The sequence below is a fragment of the Tamandua tetradactyla genome, chromosome 16 (assembly GCF_023851605.1).
Source record: "Tamandua tetradactyla isolate mTamTet1 chromosome 16, mTamTet1.pri, whole genome shotgun sequence".
In the NCBI taxonomy this organism is placed as follows: Eukaryota; Metazoa; Chordata; class Mammalia; order Pilosa; family Myrmecophagidae; genus Tamandua; species Tamandua tetradactyla.
The window spans coordinates 61,073,029-61,091,739 of record NC_135342.1 but is presented as its reverse complement, the minus strand read 5'-3'; the positions used below and the strand labels follow the sequence as shown (position 1 = coordinate 61,091,739).

Genomic DNA, 18,711 nt, shown 5'->3' with positions numbered 1-18,711 from the left:
AATATTCTTAAATTTTCTTTATTGCAATAACATGTTTCACACAAAACTTCCCATTATAACCCCTTTTAAGTATACAATTCTATGGTATTAACTATATTCACAATGTTATACTACCATCACCACCATCCATTACCAAACTTTTTCATCACCCCAAACAGAAACTCTATCCATTAAGCAATAACTCTCCACTCTCCCTCCTCTTGGCCTTAGTAACCTCTGATCTACTTGCTGTCTCTGTGAATTTGCTTATTCTAGATTATTCATATAGGTGAAATCATACAATATTTGTCCTTTTTTATATGGCTTATTTCACTCAACATAATGTTCAAGTTTCATCCATGTTGTAGCCTGTATCATTCCATTCATTCCTTTTAATGGCTTAATATGCCATTATATGTATATACATGCCACTGTTTGTATATACCACACTTGTGTATCGATTCATCTGTTGATGGACCTTTTGGCTATTGTGACTCATGCTGCTATGAACATTAGTGTACAAGTATCTGTCCAAGTCCCTGTTTTCAATTCTTTTCGGTAAATATTTATGAATGGAATTGCTTGATCATCTTTTTTTGAGGAACCACCAGACTATTTTCCAGAGTGGTAGAACAGTTTTACATTCCCACAGTAATGTATAAGGGCCCCAATTTCTCCAAATCCCTGACGATACTTATTAATATCTATCTTTTATAATTATAGCCATCCTAGCGGGTGTAAAGTGATATCTCATTCTGGTTTTGATTTGCACTTCTCTAATGACTAATGATATTAAATATCTTTTCATGTGCTTATTAGCCATTTGTACGTCTTCTTGGGAGAAATGTCCGTTCAAATTTGTTGTCTATATTTAAATTGGGCTATTTGACTTTTTATTGTTGAGTTGTAAGAGTTCTTTATATATTCTGGATAGTAAACCCTTTTGAGAGAGAGGATTTGCAAATATTTTCCCTTATTCTGTGGCTTATCTTTTCACTTTCTTGATAGTTTCATTGAAGCACAAAAGTTTTTAATTTGATGAGGCCCAATTTATCTATTTTGTCACTTCGCTTTTAGTGTCATATCCAAGATGTAGGATCACTTTTTTAAAAAACTTTTTTTTATTGTATAGTATAACATATATACAAAGCAAAGAAATAAAAAAGCAATAGTTTTCAAAGCACTCTTCAACAAGTGGCTACAGGACAGATTCCAGAGTTTGTCATGGGCTACCATACGATCTTTTCAGACTTTTCCTTCTAACAGCTCCAGAATATAGGAGGCTAGAGGGCTTAAATATTTTTTTATCATCACAATAGATTTTTTCCTTTTTTTTGTGAAAAATAGCATATATACAAAAAAGCTATAAATTTCAAAGCACAACACCACCATAAGTTGTAGAACATATTTCAGATTTTGACATGAGTTACAATTTCACAATTTTAGGTTTTTACTTCTAGCTGCTCTAAAATACTGGAGACTAAAAGAGATATCAATTTAATGATTCAGCATTCATATTCATTTGTTAAATCCTATCTTCTATGTGTAACTCCACCATCACCTTTGATTTTTCCTTCCCTCTCTTTAGGGTTGCTTGGGCTATGGCAATTCTAAATTTTTGATATTGGAAGGGTCTGTAACTAATATGGAGGATCACTCTTGAAAAAGAAAAAACTGACATTTTATGCTATCGCCATTATGTCTAAATACCTCATACACTATATCAGGAAAAATGAAGTAATTTACATTTTGAAGTAAAATTTTAAAGCAGAAATAATTTGCCCAGCATTAGTCTCCCAAGTAAATGAAGTCTTGAGCCATTTCCTTTTAGTTGCTAACTCTCCAATGAAAACAACTTAATCCCTGACTTTTGCAATATTCATCTGTAGTGACCACTGACGATATGATAATCATGAAAGGATATTGGTGGACTTCTTTTTCTTTCCATGAGCTGTTACTGCCTGTAACTTTAGTAACCTCTATTTTCCCTCCCTTAAATATATGGTTGATTTTTATTCAGAAATGCAATTCTTCTAAGTTTGGGCTTCCTAGCAAAACATTACAAGTAAAAATACCTAATTTTTTGTCTCTATGTTTTCCTTTCATAATCTCAAAGATTTTATCAATCTGTACTTCCTCATTTGAAATTATACTGCTATTAGCCTAGTTCAAGACAGATCCTCATTATCTCCCACTGGACTACTGCCTCCAGTTCCTGCCTGTGGTAGTTAGATTCAGTTGTCAACTTCACCAGGTGAAGATGCCTAGTTATATTGCTGTGGACATGAGCCAATGGTGTGAATTTTATCTGTTGCTCATTATATCTGCAGTCGGCTAAGAGGCGTGCCTGCTGTAATGAATGATGTTTGATTTAATTGGCTGGTGCTTAAATGAGAGAGCTTAACACAGCAAAGCCCAAGCAGCTCAGCATACCTCATCTCAGCACTTGCAGCTCAGCCCAGGCCTTTGGAGATGCAGAAAGAAATCACCCTGGGGAAAGATGTTGGAACCCAGAGGCCTGGAGAGAAGGCCAGCAGAGATCACCCTGAGCCTTTCTACATAAGAAAGAACCTCAGTTGAAAGTTAGCTGCCTTTCCTCTGAAGAGCTAATGAAATAAATCCCCTTTTATTAAAAGCCTATCTGTCTCTGATGTGGTGCATTCCAGCAGCTAGCAAACTAGAACACTGCCCATCTAAGTGAACCTAGTTTGAGTTATTTCTTTAAACCACACATTTAATCTTGTCTCTCATTTTCAGGAGAATAAAGTGAAAATACTTACTACAGAGGCCCTTTACAATTTGACTTTAGTCAAGCACCTTAGCTCCAATCGCAGCTCTGAGTTTGAAGAATACTGATTGAAAATCATTCATTTGACATTTACACATAACACTGCCTGGGATTGTGTTACTTAGCTCTTTCATGTTTGCCTCATTTTCCTAATAATTCTGTGAGTCCTTTCCTCATGATGCTGTAAGGAAACGTGTACATTTTCTTTTTCCAGAAGACAAGTTATGTGGAGTGGCAAAAAAAAAAAAAGAAAGAAAGAAAGAAAAAAAATTTGGTTAGGGAATCAAAAAGACTGAAGGATGGACTTTGACCTGTGTCATAAAGAAAGGGTAGTATTTTGACGAAAGCATTCCAATCAGAAGGAATAGTATTAGTTCAAGTGCAGAGAAGGGACTATTTGTGGAGGAGTGAGTGGTTTGGTTTGATTCAAGCACTGAACATGTGTAGTTGAGAAATAGGAGATAAGGTTTCAGGTTAAGGCTAAAGAGACAAATTGCAGCCAAAGCTTGGGGGAGCTTTATGCCAGGTTAAGGAATTCAGACTTAAATTTAGTAGGCAAGTGGTTGCTGTTTTAGTTTGCTAACCTGTCTAAAGCAGATACCATAAAATGGCTTGCTTTTAACAGTGGGAATATATTCGCTTACAAGTTTACAGTTTTGAGGCCATGAAAATGTCAAAATCTAGGCTTTATCAAGATGATGCTTTCTTCCTGAAAACCAGCTGCTGGCAATTCCGGACTCTTCTGTCACATAGCAAGGCACATGGCAGCATCTGCTTGGTCTCTCCCTTCTCTTCTGGGTTTCATTGCTTTAAGCTTCTTGCTTCTGTGGCTTTCTCTTTCTCTCCCTCTCTATTAATCTTGTTCATAAAGGACTCCAATAAGAAAATTAAGACCCACCCTGAATCAGGTGGGTTTCACCTTAACTTAAATAGCATCATCAAAAGATTCTACTTACAATGGGTCTACACCCTTAAGAATGGATTAATTAAAAAAAAACAAAACATGATTTTCTGGGGTACTACAATTTCAAACCACCATAGTAGCCGTGGAAATTTTTGACCCAGGAAGTATAATTATCACAGCCATGTTTTAAGAAAATTAATCTGGCAACAAAGTGTAAAAATGAATTGAAGGAAGAAGGGACTTGAAGTGAAGGAATCATCGTATAATGGTTAAGAGGGCTTTGATGGCAGATGGACCAGAGTTTATAACATTTACACATAACACTGCCTGGGATTGTGTTACTTAGCTCTTTCATGTTTGCCTCATTTTCCTAATAATTCTGTGAGTCCTTTCCTCATGATGCTGTAAGGAAACGTGTACATTTTCTTTTTCCAGAAGACAAGTTATGTGGAGTGGCAAAAAAAAAAAAAGAAAGAAAGAAAGAAAAAAAATTTGGTTAGGGAATCAAAAAGACTGAAGGATGGACTTTGACCTGTGTCATAAAGAAAGGGTAGTATTTTGACGAAAGCATTCCAATCAGAAGGAATAGTATTAGTTCAAGTGCAGAGAAGGGACTATTTGTGGAGGAGTGAGTGGTTTGGTTTGATTCAAGCACTGAACATGTGTAGTTGAGAAATAGGAGATAAGGTTTCAGGTTAAGGCTAAAGAGACAAATTGCAGCCAACTTACTATATAACCAGAGCAAGTTAGTTCACCTCTTGTAAAGGATTTTCACCTCTTGTTTTACAGATGAGGAAACTGAGACTTTGGGTCTCAGTTTCCTCACCTGTAAAACAAGAATAATTAACTACCTTCAAGGCTGTTGTGAGGATTAAATAGATAATGCACAACACCTGGTTCAGAGTTTACATTCAGTAAATGATTGCTATTAAGCATTAAGAGACTGCATAATTTCAATCTGTTTAAAAAGGAGATCATAAGAGGGATCTCCCTGCTAAAAGACTATTAGGAAATGGAAAGGAAGGCTTGGCAATTGTGGATCATACAGTAGTAGGATATGAACATTCAACTGCAATTAAGAGGAGCAACAGCATCAAACTCCAATATGATCTGAATTTAGGGAATGGGAGAGTTATGGTAATAGTGATGGAAAGGAAACCCTGGTGCTGCTTAAGAAAGAGATTCATTTGTTGTTGTTTTGACATGTTTTAGCTTGAGGGGGCTGTAAAGATAAGCAGTGGTGATTCCACATGTACATTACTAGTTGGTCAACAGAAATGGGGGACTGGTACAGTGAGAGACTGATGCAGGTTGTTAAAGCTGGACAAATATATTATAAAACTCATCTACAATCATCAAGTAAATAAAGCTGTGGAAAGAGATAAGATCAATAAGGGGCAAAGTGTAGAGAAAAAAGAAAAGGAGAGCCTGAAAACATAACCTAAGTATCCTTATTTTGGGTAAAGGGAAAAGAAAAAGGAAACTCAGTCAAAGATTACGTGATTGGAGGAATAGATGGGGTATACATGATAGCGGAGTTTCCTTGCCTATTCTAAATGACTGGTGGGAAAGGATTGTTGTGAACAACTGAGAGCTGTTCTCCAGAAAACTGTCCAGAAAATAAAGCCTGTGTCACAACTGTTATCATGGTATAACCACTTTAAATCATATTGCATTACCAACTGTGCTTACAGGCAACACTCCTCAGGGATCTAGCAAAAATGAAATTTTCAGTGGAAAGCAAAGCTCTTTAACCTTTCAAAGTAGAAAAATAAATTTAATATAAAAAAAAAAATCTCAGCAGCAGCTGGAGCTTCCAAGAACCTTTACACATGGGCCCTCTGTCTAGTAAAGAAGTTTGTTTTCAGTCAAGATTGTGCACTTTAAAATATCATAACTGATGGACTGAAATTTGTGTGTACTAATGATAAACTGTTACATACATGAAATCTAACTCAGTTCATACAAAAAGAGGCGGTCAAATGATGCTTCAATTTAACTTTCTCTGTCTGGAAATGGATATATAAATGCTTGTGCTTAGAAAAAAGACTAGAAAACTATATACCAAAATATTGACTGTAATTCTCTTTAAATCTCCTTATAAGTGATTAAAATGTTGCTCTTCATGCATTGCAGTATTTTCCAAAATGCTTACATTAAAGTTGCATCAATTTTGAAATATATTTAAAATGAAATAAAGCAATCCATGTGCCCATGATTTATATGCACTGAGACTTCCAAAACAAGGAAAATAATCATCTCACTATGGCTAATTATAACATAAAATACTGTGAAAAGTACTTCTCTTTTTTTGTGTGTGGTTCCCCCCACCCCCACCCCGCAACCCCGGCAAAGGAAAGCGTGGTCTTGTAAAGCTTCACTCCCGAGGACCTGAGGGAATGAAAGTTCTTCCGGAGCTGCAGGCTCTGAAGCTCCAAGGACACACAGGACTTCAGTGATCTGATAGAACCTGAGTCTGACCAGAAGCACGAGGGGAGGAAAAAAAAAAAAAAAAAAAAACAGCGACACTCGTGGAGGAGAAGAAAGAGACTGGAAGGAGAAGAAGGAAAGCCCCAGATCTCTGAGTCCGTTTTGACTAAAAGGTGGCACAATATGAAAAGCAAAGCACAGAAGTATGTATGTGGTGTGTGGTTTTGTGTATAAGAAAGGAAGGAAAAGAACATAATGTTCATTTTTACTTGCATCTGCATAAAGAAACACTGAAAGCATATACAAGAAACTAATAAAAGCTATTACATGTAAGAGATAAGAGAAATAAGGTGCACAGGACAAGAATGGGAGAAAGACCTCAAATGTTTTATTATGGAAAAATGAAAAGTACTTCTTAATAAATGTTCTTGTGAATAGATAAGACATGAGGAAAATAAAATACTACTCATGTTACAAAGTGAAACTCTTAAAATCTAAACCATGTCAATCTAATCATTTTCAGATCAAAATGGTAGAATGAGACACTTCAAGGCTCATCACCCCATGTTTTGAACAACCAGCATGAATTGGCAGAAACATCCTTCTCAAAGCCCTAGAAAATAGTTAAAAGACTGCAGTACTGAGGCAAACACAGAATCAAGGAGCCTTCTTAAAAGTAGTGGGATCTCTTTTCCCACTACTTTTTGGTGACCTAAAGGCCCTCTCCCCCACCTCTCACCAGCGCAATGTGGAGCCAGGCCTAGCTCTTGTACACAGGTACCTGGCTCCAGTTTTGAAGGGAGAACAGTAACCCGTGGGCAAATAATGGGAACATGTATGTTTGGCCCAATCTCTCTGGTGGTGCCCTGAGGGACTCACCGTGCCAGAACTTGCCCTGCATGTAGAAGGCAGCTCACTGAACACTGCTACAGAACACTACAAGAGAGCAGTCAGGTGGCTGCCTGGGGCGAGGGATACTGATAACCCTCTGCACTATATAATATATAGTGCAGTGCCTAAGACCCTGAGGAAACAGTCTCCTGAGGAAAATGGGACATTCGCATCTGTGTAAATGGGAAATTCCTAGGGCCAAAGGTACATGCCCAAAACAAGACACACTAAGCACAGAAAGGAGCAGACAGGCCCCTATGCTTTGGTTTGGAGCCTATTCTCTACACTCATCGTATGGATAAAGCCTGAAGGAGAGTGCTTGCAAGGTTCAATCTGCAAAGACTGGGAAAGTGTTTTTCCTTCTTTTCCCCCCTTATGTTAGCTCCTGGCATTCAAGGAATGCTCTGTCATAATAGTTGCTGGATACCAGCTTAAGAACAGATGCCTAGGAATATAAATTCCAGCGATAACCATTAAAATATCGAAATGTCCAAGTTTCAACAAAAGATTGCAAAACATACAAAGAAACAGGAAACAATGGTACCAGCATAGGAGACAATGAAAGCCTTAGAAACCATCAGTGAGGAGGAACAGACCTGGGACATATCAGACAAAGACTTTTAAAATATAGTCATAAATATGCCCAAAGAGCTAATGGAAATCAGGAAAATGATAGATGAACTCAAAGAGAATATCAATATAGAGATGGAAATTATGAAAAGGAGCCAAACAGAGCCGAAGACCACAGTAATAAATTTAAAATTCCCTTGAAGGGTTTTCAACAGCAGATTGGAATTGGAGAAGAAAGAATCAGTGAACTTGAAGATAAGACAAGTTCTTATGACTTATGAAGAAATATGACTGAATGAAGAAAAGTGAAAAGAGCCTGAGGAACTTGTGGGACACCATCAAGCGTACCAATATATACATTGCGGGAGTCTCAGAAGGAGAAGAAAGAGGGGAAGGCAGAGAAAATATTCAACTCACAACAGCGGATAGAACATTTAGACAGAAGATCAATAAGGAAATAAAAGACTTGAATGATACTCTAAACAAACTAGATCTAACAAAATTTTATGTATTTATGTGATATATATACATATCACCCAACATCAGCAGAATATACTTTCCAGGATGCACAAGGGTGTCAAGTCCACTCATTTGGGAAAGAATTGCCTCTTCAACATTAATGTTGGGAAAACTGGATGTCTATAAGCAAAAGAATGAATATGGCTCCCTACCCTCACACCATATACAAAAATCAACTCCAAATGGATCAAAGTCATAAATATTAGAACCAGAACCATAAAACTCCTAGAAGAAAACATAGGGAAGCACTTCAGAAACTTGTGTGTGTTAGGCAATGGTTTCTTAACTTTAAACCCAAAGCACAAGCAACAAAACAAAAAACAGATAAACAGATAAAATTCATTAGGATAAAAAATTTTTGTTCATCAAAGGACTTTATCATGAAAGTAAATATTTAGAAACCACATATCTGATAAGGATTAATATCCAGAATATATAAAAATGTCCTTCAACTCAACAACAAAAGACAAACCAATTAAAAAACAGTTAAACGACTTAAATAGACATTTCTCCAAAGAAGATATAAAAATGGCTAGAAAGCACATGAAAAATGTTCAACATCATTAACCACTAGGGAAATGCAAATCAAAGCCACAGTGAGATACCATTTCATACCCACTAGAATGGCTACTATTAGAACAATGGAAAATTACAAGTGGTAGAGAACATGTAGAAAAAAAGGAATGCTCATTCATTGCTCGTGGGAATGTAAAATGGTACAGCTAAGCTGTGGAAGACAGTTTGGCAGTTCCTCAATAAGTTAACTATAGAATTACTATACGACCCAGAAATCCTACTTCTAGTTGTATACCCAGAGGAACTGAAAGCAGAGACATGAACAGATATTTACATACTAATGTTCATAGTGGGATTATTCACAATTGTCCATCAATAGATGAATGGATAAACAACATGTGGTGTATCTACATAACGGAATATTATTTAGCCACAAAAAGAATTATGGTTTGATACATGTGACTACATGGATGAACCATGAAGAAATGTTGAATGAAATTAGCCGGACACAAAAGGACTAATATTGTATGATCTCACTGATATGAAATAATTATAATAAGCAAGTTCACAGAGTCAGAAACTAGAATATAGGTTACCAGGAGCTGGGATGCGGGTAGGGAATGGGGGACTGTAAATTATACAGAGTTTCTATTTCAGATGATGGAAAAGTTTGGGTTAATGGATGGTGGTGATGGTAGCACAACATTGGAAATGTAATTAAGAAATATATATTTGAATGTGGTTAAAAGGGGAAATTTTAGGTCATATATGTGTTACTGGAATAAAAAGTTTAAAACCCCCTTAGACTGTACAACACAAACTGTGACCCTAAAGTAAACCATGGAATATAGTTAATACAATTGAAAAATGTTGCCTCATCAATTGTAGCACATGTATCACACTAATGCAAGGTGTTAATAATAGGATGATAAATGAGAATTTTGTATTTTATGCATCATTTTTCTGTAAACCTATAACTCCTCTAATAAAAAAATAAAATAAAATAGAAACAAGGGTAAGATTAGGACACTCTCAGATAAAGGAAAGTTGAGGGAGTTTGTCACCACTAGACTGGTCCTACAAAAGATGCTAAAGAGAGCTCTATAGGTTAAAAGGAAGGGGTACTGGACAGAAGATTAAAGCCACATGAAGAAATAGGATCTATAGTAAGGGTAATGATGGGGTAAAGATATATGCCAATACTATTGCATTTTTGGTTTGTAACTCCGCTTTTTTACTTCCTATGGGATTTAAAAGGCAAATGCATAAAATGTAAGGAGAAATAAGTGGTTTTGGACTCAAGCATATAATTTTACATATAAACATATCATTTATGACAAGAACTGCACAAAGGTGGGGGGATGGAAGGCATAGGAATATAATTTGTGTATACTTATTGAAGCTAAGTTGGTATCAGAGCCATTGTAACTGTTATAGATTGAGGATGTTAAATTTAAGCCCATGGTAACTACAACGAAATATTTGAGAATATGGAAGCTCATAGAGACAGAAATTAGAGTACAGGTTGCCAGGGGTTAGGGGCAGGGTAAATGGAAAGCTAATGCAAAATGGTTGTAAGGTTTCTGTTTGAGGAGATGGGAAAATTTTAGTAATGTAAAGTGGTAAGGGTACTACAACATAATGTGATAAAAATCCTACTGAATGTTATGCTTAGGAGTGGTTGAGATGGGAAAGTTTCTGTATATATGTTTCCACAATTAAAAAAGAAAAAGAAAGAAAAAGCAATTAAAGAATCAATGACACACACACAAAAGAATCAATGATAAAGGTAATACATGATCCTGTATAGGATTTAACAAGGCAGGGGAGAAGGCTCAAAAAGACATTCATGAGACATATCAAAAACTGAAACACAGGCGACTTCCTGGAAGATGGCGGCTTAGTAAGACGCGCGGATCTTAGTTTCTTCTCCAGGACACCTACTAGGGGAGTAGAAACGATACAGAAAGCGCCCAAAGCCACAACAGAGATAAAAAAGACAGCGTACCCCATCCTGGAACGGCTGGCTGGCTGAGAGAAGCAGCTCGGGTGAGATCGCCGAGGCGCGCGGGCCTTACCGGGCGGGGTGGCAAGCGGCCGGAGTTACTCCCTTCCCCCTTCCCGGCCGGCTGGGAGAATTGGAGAGGTGGTCCCCTGAAACCAAGGCGACTGGCGCCCACACCACGCGCAGCCCCCGGACCAACTGAGAGAATTGGATCGGAAACCCCCAGGCCGCGGAGAACGGTGACGGGTGGGGGAGGCCCCTTCCAAACCCGTGACTCCCGGGGAACGTGCACTCTCTCGGGCGGGCCGCTGCCGCTGGCGCCCTCCCGCCACGCTTGTTGCCCAGGGCCGACTAGGAAATTCGGACGGGCTCTTTCCCTGGCTGCGGCGACCAGCAACCCTCCCTGCGTTCGGACCCCGGGCCGGCTCAAGCCGCTTCGGCTAGCGAACCCCCAGGACGGCGAGAGTTTTCCAAAGTTTAAGGTCCCACAGCACCTTTTACTGGTGGGACCCGCAGACAAACGTGTGCCACGAGCGCCACCTACTGGGCAGGATAAGAAAAACAGAACCCAGAGATTTCACAGAAAAATATTACAACCTTGCTGGGTCCAACACCAAGAGAAATCTGAATAAATGCCCAGACGCCAGCAGCAGAAGATAACTGTCCACGCTCAAAAGATTGAGAATATGGCTCAGTCAAAGGAACAAACCAATAGCTCAAATGAGACACAAGAGCTGAGACAACTAATGCTGAATATACGAACAGAAATGGAAAACCTCTTCAAAAATGAAATCGATAAATTGAGGGAGGACATGAAGAGGACATGGGCTGAACATAAAGAAGAAATAGAAAAACTGAAAAAACAAATCGCAGAACTTATGGAAGTGAAGGATAAAGTAGCAAACATAGAAAAAATAATGGATAGCTACAATGATAGATTTAAAGAGACAGAAGATAGAATTAGTGATTTGGAGGATGGAACATCTGAATTCCAAAAAGAAACAGAAACTATCGGGAAAAGAATGGAAAAATTTGAACAGGGTATCAGGGAACTCAAGGACAATATGAACCGCACAAATATACGTGTTGTGGGTGTCCCAGAAGGAGAAGAGAAGGGAAGAGGAGGAGAAAAACTAATGGAAGAAATTATCACTGAAAATTTCCCAACTCTTATGAAAGACCTAAAATTACAGATCCAAGAAGTGCAGCGCACCCCAAAGAGATTAGACCCAAATAGGCGTTCTCCAAGACACTTACTAGTTAGAATGTCAGAGGTCAAAGAGAAAGAGAAGATCTTGAAAGCAGCAAGAGAAAAACAATCCATTATATACAAGGGAAACCCAATAAGACTTTGTGTAGATTTCTCAGCAGAAACCATGGAAGCTAGAAGACAGTGGGATGATATATTTAAAATACTAAAAGAGAAAAACTGCCAACCAAGACTCCTATATCCAGCAAAATTATCCTTCAAAAATGAGGGAGAAATTAAAACATTCTCAGACAAAAAGTCACTGAAAGAATTTGTGACCAAGAGACCAGCTCTGCAAGAAATACTAAAGGGAGCACTAGAGTCAGATACAAAAAGACAGAAGAGAGAGATATGGAAAAGAGTGTAGAAAGAAGGAAAATCAGATATGATATATATAATACAAAAGGCAAAATGTTAGAGGAAAATATTATCCAGACAGTAATAACACTAAATGTCAATGGACTGAATTCCCCAATCAAAAGACATAGATTGGCAGAATGGATTAAAAAACAGGATCCTTCTATATGCTGTCTACAGGAAACACATCTTAGACCCAAAGATAAACATAGGTTGAAAGTGAAAGGTTGGGAAAAGATATTTCATGCAAATAACAACCAGAAAAGAGCAGGAGTGGCTATACTAATATCCAACAAATTAGACTTCAAATGTAAAACAGTTAAAAGAGACAAAGAAGGACACTATATACTAATAAAAGGAACAATTAAACAAGAAGACATAACAATCATAAATATTTACGCACCGAATCAGAATGCCCCAAAATACGTGAGGAATATACTGCAAACACTGAAAAGAGAAATAGACACATATACCATAATAGTTGGAGACTTCAACTCACCACTCTCATCAAGGGACAGAACATCTAGACAGAGGATCAACAAAGAAATAGAGAATCTGAATATTACTATAAATGAACTAGACTTAATAGACATTTATAGGACATTACATCCCACAACAGCAGGATACACCTTTTTCTCAAGTGCTCATGGATCATTCTCAAAGATAGACCATATGCTGGGTCACAAAGCAAGTCTTAACAAATTTAAAAAGATTGAAATCTTACACAACACTTTCTCGGACCATAAAGGAATGATGTTGGAAATCAATAATAGGCAGAGTGCCAGAAAATTCACAAATACGTGGAGGCTCAACAACACACTCCTAAACAACGACTGGGTCAAAGAAGAAATTGCAAGAGAAATTAGCAAATACCTCGAGGCGAATGAAAATGAAAACACAACATATCAAAACTTATGGGACGCAGCAAAGGCAGTGCTAAGAGGGAAATTTATTGCTCTAAATGCCTATATCAGAAAAGAAGAAAAGGCAAAAATTCAGGAATTAACTATCCATTTGGAAGAACTGGAGAAAGAACAGCAAGCTAACCCCAAAGCAAGCAAAAGGAAAGAAATAACAAAGATTAGAGCACAAATAAATGAAATTGAAAACATGAAAACAATAGAGAAAATCAGTAAGGCCAGAAGTTGGTTCTATGAGAAAATCAATAAGATTGATGGGCCCTTAGCAAGATTGACAAAAAGAAGAAGAGAGAGGATGCAAATAAATAAGATCAGAAATGGAAGAGGAGACAAAACTACTGACCTCACAGAAATAAAGGAGGTAATAACAGGATACTATGAACAACTTTACGCTAATAAATACAACAATTTAGAGGAAATGGACGGGTTCCTGGAAAGACATGAACAACCAACTTTGACTCAAGAAGACATAGATGACCTCAACAAACCAATCACAAGTAAAGAAATTGAATTAGTCATTCAAAAGCTTCCTAAAAAGAAAAGTCCAGGACCAGATGGCTTCACATGTGAATTCTACCAAACGTTCCAGAAAGAATTAGTACCAATTCTCTTCAAACTCTTCAAAAAAATCGAAGTGGAGGGAAAACTACCTAATTCATTCTATGAAGCCAACATCACCCTCATACCAAAACCAGACAAAGATATTACAAAAAAAGAAAACTACAGACCAATCTCTCTAATGAATACAGATGCAAAAATCCTCAATAAAATTCTAGCAAATCGTATCCAACAACACATTAAAAGAATTATACATCATGACCAAGTAGGATTCATCCCAGGTATGCAAGGATGGTTCAACATAAGAAAATCAATTAATGTAATACACCATATCAACAAATCAAAGCAGAAAAATCACATGATCATCTCAATTGATGCAGAGAAGGCATTCGACAAGATTCAACATCCTTTCCTGTTGAAAACACTTCAAAAGATAGGAATACAAGGGAACTTCCTTAAAATGATAGAGGGAATATATGAAAAACCCACAGCTAATATCATCCTCAATGGGGAAAAATTGAAAACTTTCCCCCTAAGATCAGGAACAAGACAAGGATGTCCACTATCACCACTGTTATTCAACATTGTGTTGGAGGTTCTAGCCAGAGCAATTAGACAAGAAAAAGAAATACAAGGCATCAAAATTGGAAAGGAAGAAGTAAAACTATCACTGTTTGCAGACGATATGATACTATATGTCGAAAACCCGGAAAAATCCACAACAAAACTACTAGAGCTAATAAATGAGTACAGCAAAGTAGCAGGTTACAAGATCAACATTCAAAAATCTGTAGCATTTCTATACACTAGTAATGAACAAGCTGAGGGGGAAATCAAGAAACGAATCCCATTTACAATTGCAACTAAAAGAATAAAATACCTAGGAATAAATTTAACTAAAGAGACAAAAAACCTATATAAAGAAAACTACAAAAAACTGCTAAAAGAAATCACAGAAGACCTAAATAGATGGAAGGGCATACCGTGTTCATGGATTGGAAGACTAAATATAGTTAAGATGTCAATCCTACCTAAATTGATTTACAGATTCAATGCAATACCAATCAAAATCCCAACAACTTATTTTTCAGAAATAGAAAAACCAATAAGCAAATTTATCTGGAAGGGCAGGGTGCCCCGAATTGCTAAAAACATCTTGAGGAAAAAAAACGAAGCTGGAGGTCTCGCGCTGCCTGACTTTAAGGCATATTATGAAGCCACAGTGGTCAAAACAGCATGGTATTGGCATAAAGATAGATATATCGACCAATGGAATCGAATAGAGTGCTCAGATATAGACCCTCTCATCTATGGACATTTGATCTTTGATAAGGCAGTCAAGCCAACTCACCTGGGACAGAGCAGTCTCTTCAATAAATGGTGCCTAGAGAACTGGATATCCATATGCAAAAGAATGAAAGAAGACCCATCTCTCACACCCTATACAAAAGTTAACTCAAAATGGATCAAAGATCTAAACATTAGGTCTAAGACCATAAAACAGTTAGAGGAAAATGTTGGGAGATATCTTATGGATCTTACAACTGGAGGCGGTTTTATGGACCTTAAACCTAAAGCAAGAGCACTGAAGAAGGAAATAAATAAATGGGAACTCCTCAAAATTAAACACTTTTGTGCATCAAAGAACTTCATCAAGAAAGTAGAAAGACAGCCTTCACAATGGGAGACAATATTTGGAAATGATATATCAGATAAAGGTCTAGTATCCAGAATTTATAAAGAGATTGTTCATCTCAACAACAAAAAGACAGCCAACCCAATTACAAAATGGGAAAAAGACTTGAACAGACACCTCTCAGAAGAGGAAATACGGATGGCCAAGAGGCACATGAAGAGATGCTCAATGTCCCTGGCCATTAGAGAAATGCAAATCAAAACCACAATGAGATATCATCTCACACCCACCAGAATGGCCATTATCAACAAAACAGAAAATGACAAGTGCTGGAGAGGATGCGGAGAAAGAGGCACACTTATCCACTGTTGGTGGGAATGTCAAAGGGTGCAACCACTGTGGAAGGCAGTTTGGCGGTTCCTCAAAAAGCTGAATATAGAATTGCCATACGACCCAGCAATACCATTGCTAGGTATCTACTCAAAGGACTTAAGGGCAAAGACACAAACGGACATTTGCACACCAATGTTTATAGCAGCATTATTTACAATTGCAAAGAGATGGAAGCAGCCAAAATCTCCATCAACAGAAGAGTGGCTAAACAAACTGTGGTATATACATACGATGGAATATTATGCAGCTTTAAGACAAGATAAACTTATGAACCATGTAATAACATGGATGGACCTAGAGAATATTATGCTGAGTGAGTCCAGCCAAAAACTAAAGGACAAATACTGTATGGTCCCACTGATGTGAACGGACATTCGAGAATAAACTTGAAATATGGCATTGGTAACAGAGTTCAGCAGGAGTTAGAAACAGGGTAAGACAATGGGTAATTGAAGCTGAAGGGATACAGACTGTGCAACAGGACTAGATACAAAAACTCAAAAATGGACAGCACAATAATACCTAATTGTAAAGTAATCATGTTAAAACACTGAATGAAGCTGCATCTGAGCTATAGGTTTTTGTTTTGTTTTGTGTTGTTTTGTTTTGATTTTACTATTATTACTTTTATTTTTTTCTCTATATTAACATTCTATATCTTTTTCGGTTATGTTGCTAGTTCTTCTAAACCAATGCAAATGTACTAAGAAATGATGATCATGCATCTATGTGATGATGTTAAGAATTAATGATTGCATGTGTAGAATGGTATGATCTCTAAATGTTGGGTTAATTTCTTTTTTTCCGTTAATTAAAAAAAAAAAAAAAGAAAAGGGATAATTGGAGATGAAGGGATACAGACTGTACAACGGGACTGGATATAAAAACTCAGAAATGGACAGCACAATACTACCCAATTGTAATGCAATTATGTTAAAACACTGAATGAAGCTGCATGTGAGGTATAGGTTTTTTGTTTTTGTTTTTTTTGTTTTTTTTCTTTCTATTATTGTTTTAATTCTTATTCTGTTGTCTTTTTATTTCTTTTTCTAAATCGATGCAAATGTACTAAGAAATGATGAATATGCAACTATGTGATGTTATTAAGAATTACTGATTGTACATGTAGATTGGAATGATTTCTAATTGTTTTGTTAATTCTTTTTTTAATTAATAAAAAAAAAAAGAAAAAAAAAAAAAAACTGAAACACAGACTGTTAGCTTTATATCAATGTTAAATTTCTTGAACTCGATACTGTCCTTAAGGTGGATATGTAAGTGTGTAACCTTGTTCTTAGGAAATGTATAGGTCAGTATTAAGTGTTCAAGTAGCAAAATACAACACGCACTCAAGTGTTTGGAAGATGGATTGATTGATTGGTAAATAGACAGATGGATAGATAAGTAGATGGATAGAATATATAGATAAATAGATTGATGGATAGCATGATTCGGCAAATGTGGCAAAATGTCAAAATTGGTGGGTCTGGGTATCTGGGGAGGAAAGGGGTATGTTCTCTGAATGGGATTTGCGTCTTGTATTGTAGGTTTGAAGGTAACAAAATAAAAAGTTTAAGGCTGATAAACTATTTCTCGGATTTTAGGTACTGATATTTAGAGTCCGTGTATAATTCAGCAGATCCTTCAAAGGGACAGAGGCCTTGAAACAGATGAAAGTTTCTCAAGTAAAAGGTGATCTGATTTATCTGATATAAGAGTGCTGGTTAGCTCACAAGGACACACTGAAGGCCAACTTCTCTGGTGGAAAGCTTTCATCTAGCCTATGGCAGCACCATTAATGTGGCACAGCACTTAATCATATTGAGTTGCAACAGCACTCACAGGCAATACCTCTTAGGAATATAGCACAAAGCACAGGAGATTCTGCAGCTGCTAAGTTTCTGGTGGGAGGATCCTAAAAGGCCCCGGGCCTGAGCTGCAGGGATGCAGATAAGGCACAAGCCTCTAGCTAGTGAATCAGTCTACCTCAGCAATGCTCAGGAGCCCACGGGGTCAGACAATGTAATTTTCAGGATGTAAAGTGGTATAAACGAAATTGAACTAAAAAGTACAGCTTGTGCTTTGATGGGTTCTGAGTCAGGCATGTTCAACAGAGTTCTTCTGACAGTAAACAGAAAGAGGAAAAATACAGCCAGCATTTTGGACTTGCTTTAAATCTGTTATTTCTCAAATGTTTTGTCTTTTTCTTACACAAGATTGGCCATGGAAACAAACAACTGACGTTTTCATAATTTTGTGATCACAGAGATACAGCTTACCACTTTCATTCCTGTTATCAACCTCAGTCGTGATTTTTGATACAGATCTCTCATCTGTCACACAGTTTTTTATTGTCTTCTCCCTAGAGCTGCACAGAAAACAATTTACTTAAAATTCAAAAGAAGATTTCAGAAAACATTAATTCATGGTGATCAGATTTTTTCAAATGCTCTAAAATATACTTACCTATGCTTCACAAATATTTCCATTAAAGCCATCATTTGCCCTAATTGAGAAAAAGTATTTTTACTGGGAATGACATAAGAGATAAGGACACTACAGCTCAGCTTTTAAAGTATGAAAGCCAGACAGTTCAGATCACTTTTATTGACACAAACGTAGGTCTGATTGGTTGAGGGAGTAAAATATTTTCTTTTGAATTAAAAAACTCATAGAATGTAGAAAGGAAAATGCTGCTGCCAAGAATTACAGCAGAAACAACTGTAGCATTAATCAGAAAAACAGACAAGAAAGGCAAGTGTTTGCACTTAATTGATAGAGGTACCTAGGAAAGTACAGTAAGTACAGAAGTCGTTTATGTGCCAGGCACTTTACATTTGCCATTTCATTTAATCATAAAACTTTCCCATTAGCTATTATATCCATTTTATAGATGAGGGAACTAAGACTCATATTTTAAAAACCCTCACCCAAGTTTGGAGAACTTGTAAAATATTAATGCTAATTCTGTGCACGTGAATAACATTTTACCTCTG

General features: G+C 37.0%; 1 protein-coding gene across 5 annotated transcripts in view; it reads right to left on the bottom strand.

Moving 5' to 3' along the window:
* Positions 1–18,711, bottom strand: part of LRRC36 (leucine rich repeat containing 36) — a 104,458-nt gene that overhangs the window by 21,979 nt on the left and 63,768 nt on the right. For all 5 annotated transcript variants that reach the window (XM_077132725.1, XM_077132724.1, XM_077132726.1 and 2 more), the window contains one exon: positions 17,995–18,083. In XM_077132725.1, coding sequence (XP_076988840.1) covers positions 17,995–18,083 — 89 coding nt within the window. The remainder of the gene's footprint in view (positions 1–17,994; positions 18,084–18,711) is intronic.